We start from the raw sequence: 19,069 nt of genomic DNA, 5'->3' as shown, positions 1-19,069 counted from the left end.
GCAGAGAGACTTCTCAGGCTCACCTCTTTCAATTTTAGGTGCTTCCTTCTAGGAGATAGCAGTATGGGGAATAGAACTGGGAGCAAATATTACAACTATTGGCTCCTGCTATGCCATTAAGTATATCAGAGGGCTGTTCCACCAATTACCATTTTTATTTCCCATTCCCCTTGTAATATTATTCTGCTACTTCTACTATTCATCCATCCTTGCTCATTTGAGCCAGTTTGGTCTAATGGTTTAGGCATCAATTTAGAAACTCACGGAGACTGTGAGTTCTTGTCCTGCATTAGGTATGGAAGTCAGCTGGATGACTTTGGGCCAGTCAAGCCTTCTCAGCCCAAATCACCTCAGAGGATTGTTGTTGTGTGGAAAATAGGAGCAGGAAGGAATGCTAAGTATGCCACCTTTTTATTATTTTTATTTATATAAAGGAATTAAAATATCTATAATACAAATAAAAATAATAACATAAATGATATCTGCTGTCTCCTCTGGCTTGTCAATCAGTGAGTATAAAAAAAAAATAACAGCAAGCTGGTATCTCACTCATATCATCGCCATTCCTTCTTTAGATTTTGTGGTAAAAGAAAAAGAAAATAGCTACTTATGCAGCAGCTGGCCCTCAGAGCAACTGAGCAACCAAAAAAAGATGTTGTGAAGGCATACTTGTTTGCCTTGGTTGTACCTTGGTTTCAGGGGGAGCAGTAATGCAGAAGAGCAGAAAGATAAGAAGTTCACCAATAGGAAACAACCCACGTTGTATCTCTGGGGAAAACACTGGAAAACTGTCTCCAGAGTATTCTCTGAAGCAAAGGTTCAGCTTATATTGCAAATATCTGTGCAAGCCTGATATCAACACAGAGAGATGGGTGGTACACCAATCCAGTTTGGGAGAAGACTACATGTAAAAGAAGCCAGAAGAGGAGCACTTAGCAAAGGAATTCCATAGTAATTTTTTGCAGCCCAGAATATGATCATCTTAGTACTATAAAATGTATCTTTTATTCTCTGTTCAAGTTTTCAATCGTAGGGATTTTGCCATGAAATCTGTCTTTATGTGCGTATGTGTACATATATACAAGTTATAAGTAATCTCATTTGTGGTTTTCTATAAACAGCTTTCTGGGATTTAAATAAACACATTGTAAATAAAGAAGCAAAATGCAATCCAGATAAATCACTTTAAGCAGAAAAGAGAAGAAAATTGCAATTGCAATTTAAATTGAAACCAAGGGCAGATCTAAATATGAAGTGTCATATGGACATGTAGGAATATTAAGAAATTTTGATTTTGTGTTGTTAAAAAATCTCACCCAATAGACACTCCTCTGAAATTCTGCAACATTCTAATTACATACACATGTTCGCGCGCGCGCGTGCACACACACACACACACACACACACACACACACACACAGTTCAAGGAGGAGGTTCTGTACAAAAAATATGCTGTCACAGAAGAATTTGTGGCTAACTCTAGGGCCAATTCACACTATATCCAAAGAGAATTCTGCTTTGGCTAGAAAATAGACACCAGCCGGTATATGAACTGGAGTATAATATACAGAGAACACATTACTCACTTCTTTTAGAAAGGTAAAAGTAGCTCTTTCTTCATGTTTTCAAAAGGCTTAAAAACACTGTAAGATTACAAAAATCTGTGGGACACACAATATAATTGAACAAAATTAATTCAAGAATAGTACTGGAAAAATTTATGTCCCACTCTAACTTATTATTTTCTACTCTTAAAAACAAAAAACAAAAACAATGAGTTATAGGCACATCTATTTTTCACATAAGTTGATTTCCTGATTCCCACCACCCCACCGCCTCATAAATATAACAACCCTGTCATGAAACAACTTTTGGTTAAAAGACAAAAGTGTTTTTCATAGTGCTATTGAAATATGTTAAATTTAACTCTGGATATGATAAAAAACAGAGATTGTTCACTTCACAAGCTTAAATCTAGGCAAATCCTAGTTTTCTAGCATATCCCTGGTCTTGTTTATTCAGCAGTAAATCCACTTAGGGATACTGATCACTAACAAGGCATATAACAATATAATATTGCAATCTTGGTAGACCAAAAGAAAAAAAAATGTTCTGAATAAATTCTTCCTAGCAGGCAATTAAGAAAGATGCAATTAATGTTAATGTTATAATAAGAAATTTACACATATGTATATGTGTTGTCTAATTTTTTTTTTAGTGTTTGTGTAGTAATTCAAGAAATGTAAAATGTGCGTGGGTGTCTCTGTGTCTGAAAGGAGATGCCCATTTAAAGAGGTTACCTTTTCCCTCTCAACTTCAACAATAAATACCTTGTATGTTTATTTTTCCTGGCTTTCTGTGTCTTGCAGCAATGCATATGCTTGGGCTAAATTGGCAGCTACAACCAGCAGATGGACACACCTTTAACAATGGAATAAGGACAGGCTTGCCAGGTTCTGATGATGTAGCAACCATGCCATCTGGAGGTAAAGGTGAGGACGCAGCTATATCTTTTGCTCTTGAAAAATCTCCGAAACCTAAAATCAATCGCCCATGTGTTCCAACTTAAATTTAAAATAATTTTATTTTATTGGAACACATTAGAAATAGAAACCTAATCATTTGAAGGATTTGATTGCAACAGGTCTTGGTTTTGAAGTTTTCCTGGTTGAGTAGTTTAGTTTGAGGGCACATTTGGCTACAATCCTGCTTAATTGTAAGTTTGGAAAAGAGCCTTATTTTGAATACTATCTTCCAACAAAGAGATTCAGAGGATCTTTTCACATTAATCAAGTCCAGTTATCTATGCCTCCTTTTAGAAGAAAGAGATTGTGTCTTTCTTTTCTTCATCCTTGTGTCAAAACTAAGAAAAGCAGAGATTTTGCCAGAAAGCAGAATAATCATTTTTAAATCAATCAATACTTTTCAAATGAAATTGACCTGTCATAACTGACAGAACCCAGGAGGAGGAAGTGCCCAGAAATTAGTTTTGTAAAAATGGGAGTCACACCCATATGTTTACCTTAGAAATATGTGCACTGCAATAAAGCTGATTTTTGCAGAATGCCATGTAGAATGGAACAATCCAGTTAGGTGTGCACATTGAGCTATGAGCTATCACACTGAAAAACAGTAAATCAAAAACAGTAAATATGAATAAATATAATATGTAAATCTGTGTGTGTGTGTGTGTGTGCGCGCGCGCATATGAATGTATGTATGTATGTATGTATGTATGTATGTATGTATGTATGTATGTATATGTATCTCCAAGCATGCTAAAAAGCTGATTCACTACAGAATCACAGCCATCATTTTTGCTTGAGTAAATTATATATTATGGTTGGGATTGGTGTGAAACAGGAATTATATCTGGCAGTAATCAGGAGACAGGCCATTTCTGCTATGGGACTTGCTCATCATTTCCCCAGAAGTGAGAATGACCCATGTTTGGTAGCTCCTGGGAGTGCCTGAAATTGTGGCTATGGCAACAGGCTTGGGGATCTCAGGGAAACACAAATGGGTTGAGACAGCTATGCGTTGAATATATAACACCAAAGATACTCTTCTTCTAGTCCTTTTTAAATAAGATTGATGTCTTATAATAGAATGTTTTCATGTTTGTTTTATGATTTGTTTTCATTGTACGTCACCCAGAATCAGGTTCGGTGTGATATATGGCTATATATAAGTAAGAAATAAACAAGCAAACTTTGGGGAGAGAAAATATCTCAGTTAGGAAAGTAATTTTGCATTACATTGTGTTTGTAATTCTCTGTATAACCAAGAAAGTTCTGGTTAGAAAAAAATGTTGATACACCTATAAGAAGCAGAGAGGAAAATACAAAGAACCAACAACACTGACCTTTATTTTAATTGATAGTTCACATCTTCCTGTGGTTTACAGTCTTGACAAGTTTTGGCACTGCTATCACTATGCATATATCTGTAAAATATTAAGAAGTAGTTTCTAAATGTGGTTCCCAAGTTTGAAAAGGTTAAAACTACAAATAACCAAAATAGAATAATCAGGAGGAAGAGCACCTATTTTCAAAAATAAAGATAAAGCTTATTTTTAGGTTAATTATTTTAAAATGATTATTTTAAAAATGTCTCTTTTTTTGTTGTGGTTTCTGTAAATCCATAAGTAGCTTCATAAATGGATCAGATGACAGCAGGCAACATACATTGGCAACATCCACAGGAAACCTTTCTAGTTCACAGTTTTGATGCCAAGATCACTTAATTTCTAAAAATGTCCAGCATTTCACACTATCTTCCTAAAAACTGTTAACATGCTATCTTCAATTTATGTTGAAAATAATCAGAAATGTTTATTATAAAACATAAATGTAAATGTAAGCTGCAAACATCTAGAGAATAAGTAAGGAAAATACTGAACTGGTCACACCTAACCATGGTTTATTTTATATAAAATTCGATAAATAAACTGGATTCATATTATGTACTAACCTATAATCTAATCAACATTATGGCTGGATGTGAGCCCTTCTCCTCCTGTTTTATGATACATAAAATAGAAAACCACAACATTTCAAATCCTGTAAATCTACTTCACTTTCCAACTCAGTAAATTTAGTCCTGTTTTTAGCTTACTTTCAATCAATAAACAATATTTTGTAGGATGCTTCACCTTATCAAATGGTTTACTGAGTAAATTACATTTTGGCATACATAAAAATGCTGAGAAAAATATGAATTCATATTGGATTGAAAAGTGAACAGGCTTCTGGATTTTTGAGCACTAGGCTTTGAAAATAGTTATGACAAAACTAACAGTTATTAATCCATATTATTATATTAGTATATTATTTTTGGCTTGCAGAGAGTATATATTTTATTCATATTGGATTAACTTTATATTATATCACACTTACTACTAATTGCTATTCATAACCTCAAGCAGGAAGAAAATATGTTGACAAGTTAGCATTTTATAATATGTGTTTAAAACTGGAGTGGAATGGAAGGGAAGGGAAGGGAACGGAATAGAATGGAGCAGAGCAAAGCAGAGCAAAGCAGAACAGAACAGAACAGAACAGAACAGAACTGAACTGAACTGAACTGAACTGCAAGAAAACCTAAGTGGTTTTCTAGTCCAACCCTCTGTTCGAACAGGAGACCCTTTACCATTTCAGACAAATGGCTATCCAGTCTCTTTTTGAAAGACTCAAATGATGGAACACCTACAACTTTTGAAGGCAAGCTATTCCATTGGTTGATTGCTCTTCCCGTTAGGAAATTTCTCCTTAGTTCTAAGTTGCTTCTCTTCTTGGTTAGTTTCCATCTATTGTTTCTTGGCTTGCCTTTTGGAAAATGGTTTGATCCTCTCATAGGAACTCCTCAAATATTGGAATACTGCTATCATGTCCCCTTAATCCTTCTTTTCTCTAGATTAGACATAGTCAGTTCCTGCAATCATTCTTCATATGTTTTCGCCTCCAGCTCCCTAATCATTCTTTCCTTCACTCTTTCCAGAGCCTCAACATCTTTTTATATTGTTATGATTATGACCAGAACTGGATACAGTATTCCAAATGTGGTCTTACTAAGGCTTTGTAAAACTGTACAAGCACTTCACACGATCTTGATTCTATCTCCATATTAATTGCGGCCTAGGATTGAATTGGTTTTTGGGGAAGCTGTCACACTCTATTGGCTCATATTTAAGTGCTTGTTCCACTAGGTCTCCAAGATCCCTCTCAAAGTTACTGGCATTAAGCCAAATTTCACCTAGTCTGTACCTATATACTGCTAATTTTTCTTGTCTAAGTGTAAAATCTTATTTTTATCTACATTGAATTTTATTTTGTTAGATAGGGTCCAGTGTTTAAAACTAGCATATTCTGAACTTGCTGCAGAAGTTTCTGAAATCTTTCTGACAATAATAATCTTCTAAAAGAATCTGTAAAAGGTTTCTTATGGATATTGAGAGCATATTGTATGGTGGCATATATAATTTTTAAACCTCACTTGGTAACCTACTTTCTTTATCTTTGATGGTCTATAGATGTGTACATATCAACCTGCAGGATTTTCAGCTAATAATCTTATGGAATTCAGATCTACATATGGAGGGCACTCAAGCTGAGAAGGCTGCCCTTGTTTAGAAAATAGATTAAAACGCTTTTAATAAATATTAATAATTTGGCCTTAATTTCCAGAAAGAATTTTTGCTTTCAGTTTGTTATTGCAAGATCTGTTATGTCAGTCAGTTTATTTATTTTGTTCACCAGAATTGTGTCTTGATAACTATAATATATTCTTTGTGCTCTAATAGTTTTCTCCAAAACGAAGAGGTATCCCTTATTTTTATGAAGAAAGTCAAGTGTTATCTATAATAGGGCAGTGCTAGTTTCTGATTATAGCTCGTTGATTGCAATTAATTAATTTGATTGTCTTTGCAACCTAATTATCCCTAACAATGTATTTTGCATCAGATAAAACTGAATAGACAAAATTAGTCTGTTGTCACCAACTTCTTTTTATTTTCTACAAGTGTATGTCTTTGTGTTATTTTCCCCCCACACATATTGGTAGTAACCACGTTGTTTTTAATTTTCATAGCAGTACCACTATAATCAGAATCTCTTGGATTCAGCAAGTAATAAATCAGTTTGTTGTTCAAGAAAAAGAGACATGGGGGACTGGGTAGGTTATTGTGGAAAACAAAAAAGGTTAAAGTAATAAGGGGTGAATATAATCAAAATAATGTTATCTTAGAGAACAAGGATGAGAAGAAAGTAGCTGGAGAGGAAATCAGAAATGCACCTAAAAGAAAGCAGAGGAGAGAAAGATTGTCCTGCTTTGATCCTTTTTGGTATAAGACAGGAGTCTCCAAACTTGGCAACTTTAAAACTTGTGGACTTCAGCTCCCAGAATTCCTCAGCCAGCCAGCCACAGTCTTAAAGTTGCCAAGTTTGGAGTGTCCTGGTATAAGAGAAAGGTAGGCTTTCAATGTTCAATTATATTGTACAACAACAGAGTGCAATAGGCCTTGTGGAGTTTGTTTTCTGTCCAGGCTTATCTTGTAGGGCTGATAAGAGATAAGCTAAGAGTTAAGTCTGTATGAAATAACATTGTAAGCCTACTAAATGTTTATAATGATTGCTATCATGAGTTCCTATGAAGAGAAAATACTACTTGTTGCATCCTTGGTTCTGTTCCACAAAGACTAAATTTGTTGGCCTGACTGAGATATATTATTGTGGCCTATGCTGTCTGATTTTTTAAAAAAAAAAAATGCAATGGGGAAGATACGAATGAAAGCCTTTGGCCTCTTCCCCCCCTCAGTTTAGTCTGGCATGCATAGGAAATGCACTTTGCATTGCAAACTGCAAAACAATAATTTGTACAAGGTAAATAACAATAGTCTAAAAGGAATAATGGAGATCCTTTTTTACTTACAGATGGCTAAATACATGCTTGAATTCAAATGTTTCCCCAGGTAGGAAGAAATACACATTCCAAATCTCCTTTATATAGTTCTATGAAAACAAAATGACAACTGCAAAGTGCCTTTAGTAAAGCAAGCTTCAAATAGCTTGTAGCATTTTGAAACTGTGCCACAAGGATATTATACGAAAGTACTGAGCTTCCCTTTTTATTTGGAGCCTTTCATTTTTGCTTTTAGCTATTTTGGAATGTCACTGACATATCCTCAGCCTCTGTGTGCTGATAAAACCAGTTGGAAGTTCGAGACTGTTTCAAGAAGCATCATAAAATGTCTGTTATGGAGATCTGATCTGTCATAAAACTGAGGAGACGGAAGAGAATTAGACTTAAAACGTCATTAGCAAAGAGGAAAGCTGGTAAGGGCAAAGGAGAATTGACTTTCCAGTTAATCTAGTTATAGTGAAAGGTGATGTCCAGTCCTTCATTAGGCACGAGAGCTGGCTGGGTGAACTTGGGCCAGTATTTTCTCTTAAGCCCAACCCACCTCACAGAATTGTGGTGTGGAGAAAACAGAAGGAATGGTGACGATAGAATAGAGTAGAATAGAATAGAATTTTTTATTGGCCAAGTGTGATTGGACACCCAAGGAATTTGTCTTGGTGCATATGCTCTCTGTGTACATAAAAGAAAAGATACCTTCATCAAGGTACAGCATTTACCACACAAATGATGGTCATAGGGTACAAATTTAACACTTAATGATACAACACTTAATGATAATATAGGGTACAAATAAGCAATTAGGAACAATCAATATCAATATAAATCATAAGGATTACCAGCAACAAAGTTACAGTCACAGTCATAAATGGAAAGAGATTGATGATGGGAACGATGAGATTAATAGTAGTGCAGATTTAGTAAATAGTTTGATAGTGTTGAGGGAATTATTTGTTTAGCAGTGTGATGGCCTTCGGGGAAAAACTGTTCTTGTGTCCAGTTGTTCTGGTGTGCAGTGCTCTATAGCATCATTTTGAGGGTAGGAGTTGAAACAATTTATGTCCAGGATGTGAGGGATCTGTAAATATTTTCACGGCCCTCTTCTTGATTCGTGCAGTATACAGGTCCTCAATGGAAGGCAGGTTGGTAGCAATTGTTTTTTCTGCAGTTCTAATTATCCTCTGAAGTCTGTGTCTTTCTTGTTGAGTTGCAGAACCAAACCAGACAGTTATAGAGGTGCAAATGACAGACTCAATAATTCCTCTGTAGAACTGTATCAGCAGCTCCTTGGGCAGTTTGAGCTTTCTGAGTTGGCACCGAAAGAACATTCTTTGATGTCTTTTTTTGATGATGTTATTGATGTTAGCTGTCCATTTTAGATCTTGCGATATGATAGAACCTAGAAATTTGAAGATAGATAGATAGATTGATAGATAGATAGATAGATAGATAGATAGATAGATAGATAGATAGATAGAAGGAAGATAGACAGACAGAGAGGGAGGGAGGGAGGGAGGAGAGAGGCAGGGACAGAGACAGAGTCAGAGAATAGAAATATATGATCCCTAAAAGAAGCTCAGAGATCCTGAAAAACTAATTTAGGGATGAATGAAAGATGGCAAAAATTTTAATAAGGTCTAGATGGGCTTTTTCTACCTATTGTAAATGCAAGTCTCAAAATAGTTATTTTTGTTTTGTTCCCTATGGGGAACATTTCCCTATGAGACAGAAAGAACTGTCTACCTAGGAAGAAACATTAGTAATGTGCTAGTGTATTTCTTACACAACTAGACAAGGGATAGAACTGATGGCAGAAGATGCAGAGCTGAACTGAGGACAACTGAAAACTACAGAGAGATTGATGGTTGCCTGATACTAGGGCTGCCCATCCCAGCACTGAAACTGCTATATAGAGCAAGTTATAGGTTGAAATAGATTGATTTTCAAACCATCCCATGGTTGCTTAAGCATGGGTGCTTAGTGATATGCAGGTGCAAGCCTTCTTCAAAAACCTCACGTGTTGCTCACTCCCACTTAGATGACTCATCCAGAAAACTATGCTAATTTAAAGGGAGAAAGAACTATATTGCTATAGTGTGTGTGTTCAGTTTTTCGTCAGCTAAGATACACAAAGCCAAGATACACAAAAAAGGAGTCCCACTTAGACCCATAGTCAGCTCCATAAGCTCACCTCTCCAAAACCTAGCCAAGTTTCTCGCCAAACAACTACAGCCCTATGCAGAATCCATCACCTCACACGTAAAAAACTCATTCCAGTTCATAGAGATCATAAAGTTCATAGAGGGCCTCTGTGGCTCAGACTGGTAAGACAGTCTGTTATTAACACAGCTGCCTGCAATTACTGCAGGTTCTAGTCCCACCAGGCCCAAGGTTGACTCAGCCTTCCATCCTTTTTTAGGTAGGTAAAATGAGGACCCAGATTGTTGGGGGCAATAAGTTGACTTTGTATATAAATATACAAATAGGATGAAGACTATTGCTAACATAGTGTAAGCCGCTCTGAGTCTTCGGAGGCCTCTTGTGGCTCAACAGGCTAATGCAGCCTGTTATTAACACAGCTGCCTGCAATTACAATTACTGCAGGTTGGAGTCCCACCAGGCCCAAGTTTGACTCAGCCTTCCATCCTTTATAAGGTAGGTAAAATGAGGACCCAGATTGTTGGGGGAGCAATACAAGTTGACTTTGTATATAATATACAAATGGATGAGACTATTGCCTTACACAATGTAAGCTGCCCTGAGTCTTCGGAGAAGGGTGGGATATAAATTCAAATAAAAAAAAATGCAAATAAAAAAAAAGAAACAAAACTTACAGCCCAGTTTTTTACTCGTGAGCTTTGATGTCATATCCCCCTTCACCCAAGTGCCAATCAAAGAAGCCTCAACAGCCATCCAAAACAAATATAACCCCCCCAAGCACATCCTAGATCTGACCAATCACTGCCTATCCAACACATACTTCATCTATAATGGACAAAAATACAAACAAACAGAAGGAGCACCCATGGGATCACCCCTCTCACCTGTCATTGCAAACCTCTACATGGAACACTTTGAAACCCAAGCTCTAGAAAATCTGACCACAAACCCAAACTCTGTCTCAGATACGTAGACAACACCTTCATAATCTGGCCACACGGAAAAGAAAAACTGGACAACTTCCTCATACACCTCAACAGCCTACACCCCAAAATACAATTCACCATGGAAACAGAAGCTAACAACCAACTTCCCTTCCTGGATGTCTTAGTGTACAGGAAATCCAATGGCTCCCTATGACACACCATCTACCAGAAGAAAACACACACAAACCACTATCTGCACGCACTCTCACACCACCACCCACCACAGATCAACTCCGTAGCCAAGACACTCATCTCCAGAACAAAATGCTTCACTGACGAACAACACCTAAAAACCGAACTACACACTCACACTAACGTACTAACATCCAATGGATTCCAAAGAAATAAGATTACCAAACTAATCCATAAAGAAACCCCCACTAAAATCCAAGACAGAGAACAATAAAATGGCAAAGCCCTCCTCCCATATATAAAAGGCACCACAGACAGAATCAGCAAGATCCTCCACAAACACAACATCAAGACAGCATTCTGCACAAACCGAAAAATATCCACCATCCTAAGAAACCCCAAAGACAAAATTGAGTTAGAAAATCAAGGAGTGTATGAAATCCCATGCACCGCCTGCAGCACCACATACATCGGACAAACCAACAGAAGAATAAGTGCACACATTGAAGATCATAAGAACTCAGTCAGAAAAGAGGAACCAACTTCTTCCCTGGTGCAACACCTTAAAGCCACAGGACATAAAATTGACTTTAAAAAGACCAGAACTATCGCCAAAACTGAACACTTTAACAACAGAATAATCAGAGAAGCCATCGAGATAGAAAAACGCCCACACAGCATGAATAAATGAGATGATACCTCCCGCCTACCAGCCATTTGGAAACCCGTCCTTATCGACAAATGAGTCCCTAACATGAAGAATGACTCAAGACCCACACTCACGAATGCCACACAGCATGTCACCACCACACATCCACGTGGAAAGCAGACTCAAACCCACATCAATGAAGCACGACCTCGGACCAGAAGCCAGACCGCAGCTGCATCATTAGCCATTTCAAACCCCTCTAATCCATACAAGCAGCAGACTGACACCCACCATGAAGATTTAGCACGACCACAAATGCAAAGCCAAACAACAGCAATGCAGCTCACCAACTCAAATCCCCCTGCAACTCAGACTAACCTGAGTACAACCAAGCCCCCCCACCCAAACAGAACACCCACCCATCCAATCAGAGCATAGCCAACCCCACCATCCAATCAGAGCACAGCCAAAAACCCCAACCAATCAGAACATACCTCCATCCAATCAGAACACAGCCAAGCTCCCAACCAATCAGTTCAAACCCCCACTAGCAGTTAAAAGGAAGAAACAGCTGCGATCATACATTGCTCCTAGAAGCACGAAGCTGTAAACACCAGCTTTAAGATGATGAATGAGACTTCGTCGAAACGTCGCCAAGACACTTCCAATTTTATGTGGGAGAAAACCCGAATAGCCAAAGACCTACATATATATATATATGTTTTCTGAGGTTTTCGTGGGTGTTTGTATGTAGATCTTTGGTTATTCAGGTTTTCTCCCGCGTAAAATTGGAGGTGTCTTGGCGACGTTTCGACGAAGTCTCATTCGTCATCTTCAGGCTTCAGCTTCGTGCTTCTGGGAGCAATGACTGCAGCTGTTTCTTCCTTTTTAACTGCTAGTGGGGGTTTGAACTGATTGGGTGGGAGCTTCCCGCCTTCTGGGAAGCTCCCTGATTGGGAAGCTTCCAGGTGGGAGCTTCCCACCCAGAAAGCAGACCCAAACCCACACTGATCATGAAGCACGATTAAGGACCAGAAGCCAGACCGCAGCTGCAACATTAGCCATTTCAAACCCCTCCAATCCATACATGCAGCAGACTGACACCCACTGTGAAGATGTGGCACGACCGCGAACACGAAGCCGGACAACAGCTGTGCAGCTCACCAGCTCAAATCCCCCTGCAGCTCAGACTAATCTGAGCACAACCAAGCCCCCACCCAAAGAGGACACACCCCCATCCAATCAGAGCACCAAAAAAACCCCATCCAATCAGAGCACAGCCAAGCTCCCACCCAATCAGTTCAAACCCCCACTAGCAGTTAAAAAGGAAGAAACAGCTGCAGTCACACATTGCTCCCAGAAGCACAAAGCTGAAGCCTGAAGATGACGAATGAGACTTCGTCGAAACGTCGCCAAGACACCTCCAATTTTACGTGGGAGAAAACCCGAATAACCAAAGATCTACATATATATATATATATATATATAAAAAATGTATACACACACACACATACATATACATACATATATACATATATATGTATGTATGTAGGTCTTTGGTTATTCGGGTTTTCTCCCGCGTAAAATTGGAAGTGTCTTAGCAACATTTCGACGAAGTCTCATTCGTCATCTTCAGGCTGGTGAATATACATGTATATATATAGGCACATACATATATACATATATAGCTGGTGATATATATGTATGTATATATGTATGTATATATACCATTTCTTCCTCTGTCACCACCATTGTGTACTGTAATGTAATGTTGAAAAAAATTACTACAAATTTAAACAAAGAGTCTAACTGGTAAAAGTCAGCATAAATTCTAGGATTCTTGGCTTGATACAGATTGGGTTATTTGCTTGGTTTGAACTTGGCACAGGTCACTATGGATAGATAAGAATCTTTATCATATTCTGGAATGAAGCCACAAAAAAACAGATTTGCCATCTGTCAAGAGTAAGAATGGAAATTCTCTTTATATCCTCAACAGTTCAAATATGTTGTCTCCTCTTCCTGTCATGCTTCAGTAGCCTCCTTGCTGTATGTTTCCTAACCTTGAAACTGCCTATTTATACTATTAATTCATTTGTCCTAAGAACTGCTGCCTATTTACTTGACTCTCATGAAGATTCCTCTAATCCAGCTTGACCCTGGTTACATCATAGACAAGTCAATGCCTTTTTAAGCATTTCCATTGCTTTCTTCCAGGATAGTTTGGGACCTTGTATCTAGAAGGGCAGACTATGTCAAAGATGTCCATTGGGTTAAAAAAGTAAAATTGGTAATGGAAATGACATGATTGAAGTGTCACCTCTTTGTAATGAAACAAAAAGAAACAGGGCTTAAATTATGTGGTTGCACCCACCATTTTGACACTCCCTTCTTTTGTAGGCATTATTTATGAGGTTTTATTTGGTTCTGTTTAACCAAAGTTGTTAAATTACAGTACAGTGAAATTGAGATGGAAATTTCTTTTTTATTATTTCATTTTGTCACAACAGTATCCACAAACATCAACATAAGAAAATCAACACATTATAAAAGAAATATATATATATATATGCAAAAGCATGCAACAACCATGTTAATTTGTTATAACAAAAGTGAACAATAGGACAGGAACAGTAGGCACATTTGTGCTCTTATGCACGCCCCTTATTGTCCTCTTAGGAATGGGGTGAGGTCAATAGTAGACAGTTTTTGGTTGAAGATTTTGGGATTTTGAGTAGTCTTTGACAAACTGAAATATATTTCTAATTAATACTTCTAGTGAACTGGATAATTCCATTGTCATATTTTGAGATTGTTTATAATGTCCATTGGTAATCTTGGGTTTCATGCAGTATATTTATTTTCTTACTTTTCTCTTCCACCATGTCAGTACTAATTGTTCTCAAGGACCAGTAAGAATAAAGGGATATATAAATATATGTGCCATTGTCGAAGTGGTTTTAGACACTTTGCATTAATCTGTTTAGTTTATATTTCTATCCAAGAAGCACCTTAAACTGTAAAGGCATATAATATATTAAAAACGATTCCCATTCAGTAGTAAAACAATGTAAAAATTAAAATAAGGAAAGTTTCATCTGATTGGGTTATGCGCTATCTGTGAATATTCCACAACCAACTGATTCAACTTGCAGAATTACACAACATTTTAGAGTAATCTAGCAAGTGTGAATTATAATTTTTCATGCATATAAATTGTAGAGAGAAACCTCCTCCCAGAATGTCAGTCCTATGTACATGCAATTTTAATAATTTTAATACTTTAAAATATCTGGAAATTTTTGTATATTTTGAATTCGAATCAAAAGAAACAGAAAGATAGAATCTAGGGAAGTGATCTAGTAGTGAAACTTTGAGGAGATATTTCCATAACTTTCATGTGTGGACGTAACTGCAGTAATCCTACTTTCTAAATTACAGTAGAGAAAAATCAGCAGAGCCAAGTGCTATTAGTAGAATTTATTAACAGCCCCAAACTGTATCATGTAGGGCATGAACCGTGTTAGACAATATACAATAGTCTATTGACTACTGTCTAAGAGACAATAAAATACAAGTCTGCAGAGACATTCTAAAGATTCAAATAACCCCTGTGTTAACTGTACTTGATCAGAAGAAATGTAGAATCTTGAAAAATACTCAATATTCACTTTTATTTACTAGAGATAAAATAAGTCATGCAGAATAATCACAAATAGTAATTTATATAGTGAAGATATCTAACTTTTGTTAAATTTTGTCATGTCTCTGGTAAGAGCTCAAATTCTGATTATTTTGCAGGAGGAACAATATTTCAGATGTTGAATTTTGCTAATTTTCAGAATTGATTTTGATCAATGCTGCTTTGTATCCCTATGCTGCTTTCTATTCCTATGAATGCTGTTTTATACATTTATTCCTATCTATGCTGTATGTGTAATCACATTTCATCCACCTTTCTTAAATGCATATAATTTAAATTTACTTTAAAAGTGCTAAATTTTTAAGGGCCTCTGGTGGCTCAACAGACTAATGCAGTCTGTTATTAACACAGCTGCTTGCAATTACTGCAAGTCCAAGTCCCACCAGGCCCAAGGTTGACTCAGCCTTCCAGCCTTTATAGGGTAGGTCAAATGAGGACCCAGATTGTTGGGGGCAATAAGTTGACTTTGTATATAATATACAAATGGATGAAGACTATTGCTTGACATAGTGTAAGCCGCCCTGAGTCTTCGGAGAAGGGCAGGATATAAATTCAAATTTTAAAAAAATTAACATTAATAAGGAAGATTTTTAACTTAATCCATATAATTAACCTATTGTTTAAAAATATTTCCATGCAGATTAATAAATACAAATCTACAGCTGGGTGATAACAATATCTCATACACAGCATCCAACATTTTGTGTTTATAACTGCATCTTAAAGTTTTTTTTTCCCCCTAGAAGGAATACTTTTTTTATATCCCATGCTAAGTTCTTCAGAGACTTTCCTATTAACTCCACTGCAGGGTAGTTCATGCTCATGAAATATGCAGATAAGGAAATTGAAAACAAACTTGATTAATTTTGCAAATCCTACTTACTGCATTGAAGACATATATTGTATTTGTTGGGTCTCTTAGGATACTTTCATTTATCTGTACTCTGAACAGAAAGTTGGAATATAAATATAAACTGAAATAATCACCATTACCATCAACTTTATTAGCAGTATTTCCACTTGGATGTGTTACGATCCACATACATTTGGATAGCAGTTATAACACTGCTTCAAATCACTAATTTAAATACAGCTGTTGTTTTCCCCATCACATTAAAAATATTATGATACCTGCTTAAAGAAATATCTATTGATGAAGTATAAAAACCAATTCGTTAATGAAGAAGGGAAGGGAAAGGAAGGGAAGGGAAAAAGAAAAAAAAATATTTGTTGTCAGCTTTCAGTTACCAAGCAAAATTATAAGAAGGGCTACTAAGCATTATCAATGGGGTTCAACAAGAGAAAGGAACAAAGAGCACACAGTGGCATGACTAGAAAACTATGCCTGTTCTGAGGAATCTTCTGAATATTTGCTGATTGCAAGGGATGTGTCTTGAGAATTGCTGATTACCTTTTGTGGGTGATTAACTGACTGCTTTCTGCTGAGCAGGCAGAGGCTGCCACAGAGACAATAGAAAGAATATAAAGCAGCTAGGTTCCTTGAAACAAATTCTTTGAGTGATGAAAGATAGAGCGCTTATAGGACTTTGGCAGATTAGTTTAAGGGAATCCCTAACATCTCTCTTCCTGGATAGTTGGTTGTGACAGAACCAAGAAGGAAAAAGACATCTACTATTGGTGGCTGAGAAACAGAAAATGAATGGTATGATCAAAGTCATTACCTGAATATTTGCAGAATGTTGGTGTTCCTTCCAGAAAACAATCTCATGTGTGTGTGTGTGTGTGTGTGTGCACCAGCAAGTACATGCTTGTCAACAGTGCCTAGAAAAAAAAAATGACTGGAGCATTAAGTGCCATTCCCTTCAGCTCATAAAGGAGCTGAACATTTATTAGCTCAAACAAGCCACTATAAAATCAGCTGACAGAGAAAGCAGTTCTCTGTAAGTGAGAGAATATAATGTGCAAACCTAATGGTAAGAATGACAATTAGAAAAACATAGTCAGCATTGCTGAAACCTGAGATGGTGATAGACCATACATATACTCAGTTTTCAGAGAAAAGGAACCAAGAAACAGGAGGATGAATTCTGGAGTCATTCTGCCATACATTCTCTCCCCCCCCCTGCCCCCACCAAGTGGAGTAGAAATCATACCAGCATAAATTGTATTGCTTTGACATTGTTCCCTTAATATTCATCCAGAGTGGGCCTCTGCGGTGCTGCTGTGTGTATAACTCCCACCACACAGTACTGTAAGGTAATAATTGAAAACTCAAATAAAAATGAATTTTTATTTCCACTCAATATCAACTATTGGGAAAGTTGCCACCACTCCCCTAATAGATCATATGTTGTGGCAGTCCTTGTTCTTTCTGGGTGCTCTGTCTAATCGATTTTTCACCATTATTTGATATCTTTTGATAATTTGTGCAGCCCAGATGCAGCCACAAGATAAGCATTGTTGGGGATCCAACAAGAAAATAGCTCTGTGTGTGTGCGTGCGTTTGTGTGTGTGTTTGCGAGAGAGAGAGAGAGAGAGAGAGAGAGAGAGAGAGAGAGGGAGGGAGAGAGAGAGAGGATTTTTTTTTCCAAGGCAAGACTACTCTATAGGTTAGGGGTCTCCAACCTTGGCAACTTTAAGACTTGTGGACTTCAACTCCCAGAGTTCCTCAGCCAGCCGAGAAACTCTGGGAGTTGAAGTTCCCGGAACTCTGGGAGTTGAAGTCCACAAGTCTTAAAGCTGTCAAGGTTGGAGACCCCTGCTATAGGTAGCTAGGTCAGTATTTTCTTTGAAATGTGAATAAATTAACTCCTTCACAGTTAATTCATAATTGCATAATAGCTCAGACACCAGCAATGAGATAACAGAGTTGTCCCAAAGGAGATCTGCCAATCCAATTTTAGATGTCCATACTTCTGTATAATGTTTGAACGAGTGGCATGCAGGTAAAATTAAACATCCAGATAATATCCTGAAGTGGATATGAAGAAGTGAAGTAAATTTTAATATCTGAACATTGTATTTGTGTGGGTTACCAAGATGGGTAGATCTTAATTAACTGGGAAGGAATGCCGAAGGACTTTTAATATGAAAGGGAGATTCCATAGTCAATAGAATGTAGTCCTTAGGAAACTGTGTCCCTAAAAAAAACAAAAAACCCTGCCCTTCTAGTCCATTTTTCAAGTCACAAATGGTGAGAGGCTAAGAAGTGAAACGTCCACAGTAAACTTTCAACTACAAAATCTTTTCCAGGTAATTTTGAGGGCGATAAACCTGAAGGATTTCCAAGGAGGTATAGCAAAGGAAAAACTGAAGTGAACCCCTGCTACATAACCAGAGTTACTTTGCATCTGTAATTCGTTAAATAGTTCAGTCAATTGATTAGTTAACTATAGAAGCGTTCCTAGCAAGTAAAAATATTATGGAAATTAGGTAAGTTGGCTTTACTGAGATACAGAGGCGTGATGCTCAGCGCTTAAAGAAACTGAGCTTATCAGCTGGAAAGCTGGCAGCCCAGGTTTGAGACCAAACACTGCATGATGGGGTGAGCTCCCATTCCTGCCAACCACCAGTTTGAAAGCATGCAAATGCGAGTAGATAAATAGGTACCACTTTGGAGGGAAAGTAATCCATGCCTCTTGGCGTATAGTCATGTTGGCCACATGACCACAGAAAGTATCTGTGGGCAATGCTGGCTCCCTCAGCTAAGAAACAAAGCACTGCCCTTTAGAGTTGGACACAACTGGACAGGGGAAACCTTTACCTTTACTGAGATACTAAGTTTGATATGAACTGAGTATCTGATATTGAATACATATATATAGTATATTATTCTATTTTATTCTGTCTTTACCATTTCTGCATTATAGAAGGTACCAGATTGTATTGTTTGGTTTCTTGTTGTCTACAAGATAGTGTGCTTGGGAGAAAAATAATAAATAAATAGAGAGGCCCATTATTCATTGTTTCATTTTGAATTTCCATTTTATACTTCTGGAGTAGTTACACAGGCATGTTGTTTGATATTGCATTTATTCCATTTGTAGCCACTGTACTCTACTG

The 19,069-nt window shown here is 37.2% G+C and overlaps 1 protein-coding gene across 1 annotated transcript in view; it reads left to right on the top strand.

Annotated features, from left to right (window-relative positions):
* TENM2 (teneurin transmembrane protein 2) overlaps window positions 1-19,069 on the top strand; it is a 970,061-nt gene that overhangs the window by 741,035 nt on the left and 209,957 nt on the right. The window contains exon 9 of the mRNA XM_058167878.1: window positions 2,370-2,492. Coding sequence (XP_058023861.1) covers window positions 2,370-2,492 — 123 coding nt within the window. The remainder of the gene's footprint in view (window positions 1-2,369; window positions 2,493-19,069) is intronic.

This window comes from Ahaetulla prasina, chromosome 2 (genome assembly GCF_028640845.1).
Source record: "Ahaetulla prasina isolate Xishuangbanna chromosome 2, ASM2864084v1, whole genome shotgun sequence".
NCBI classification, from domain to species: domain Eukaryota; kingdom Metazoa; phylum Chordata; class Lepidosauria; order Squamata; family Colubridae; genus Ahaetulla; species Ahaetulla prasina.
Note: the sequence above shows the minus strand (reverse complement) of the source record. Positions and strands in the feature narration are given on the sequence as shown.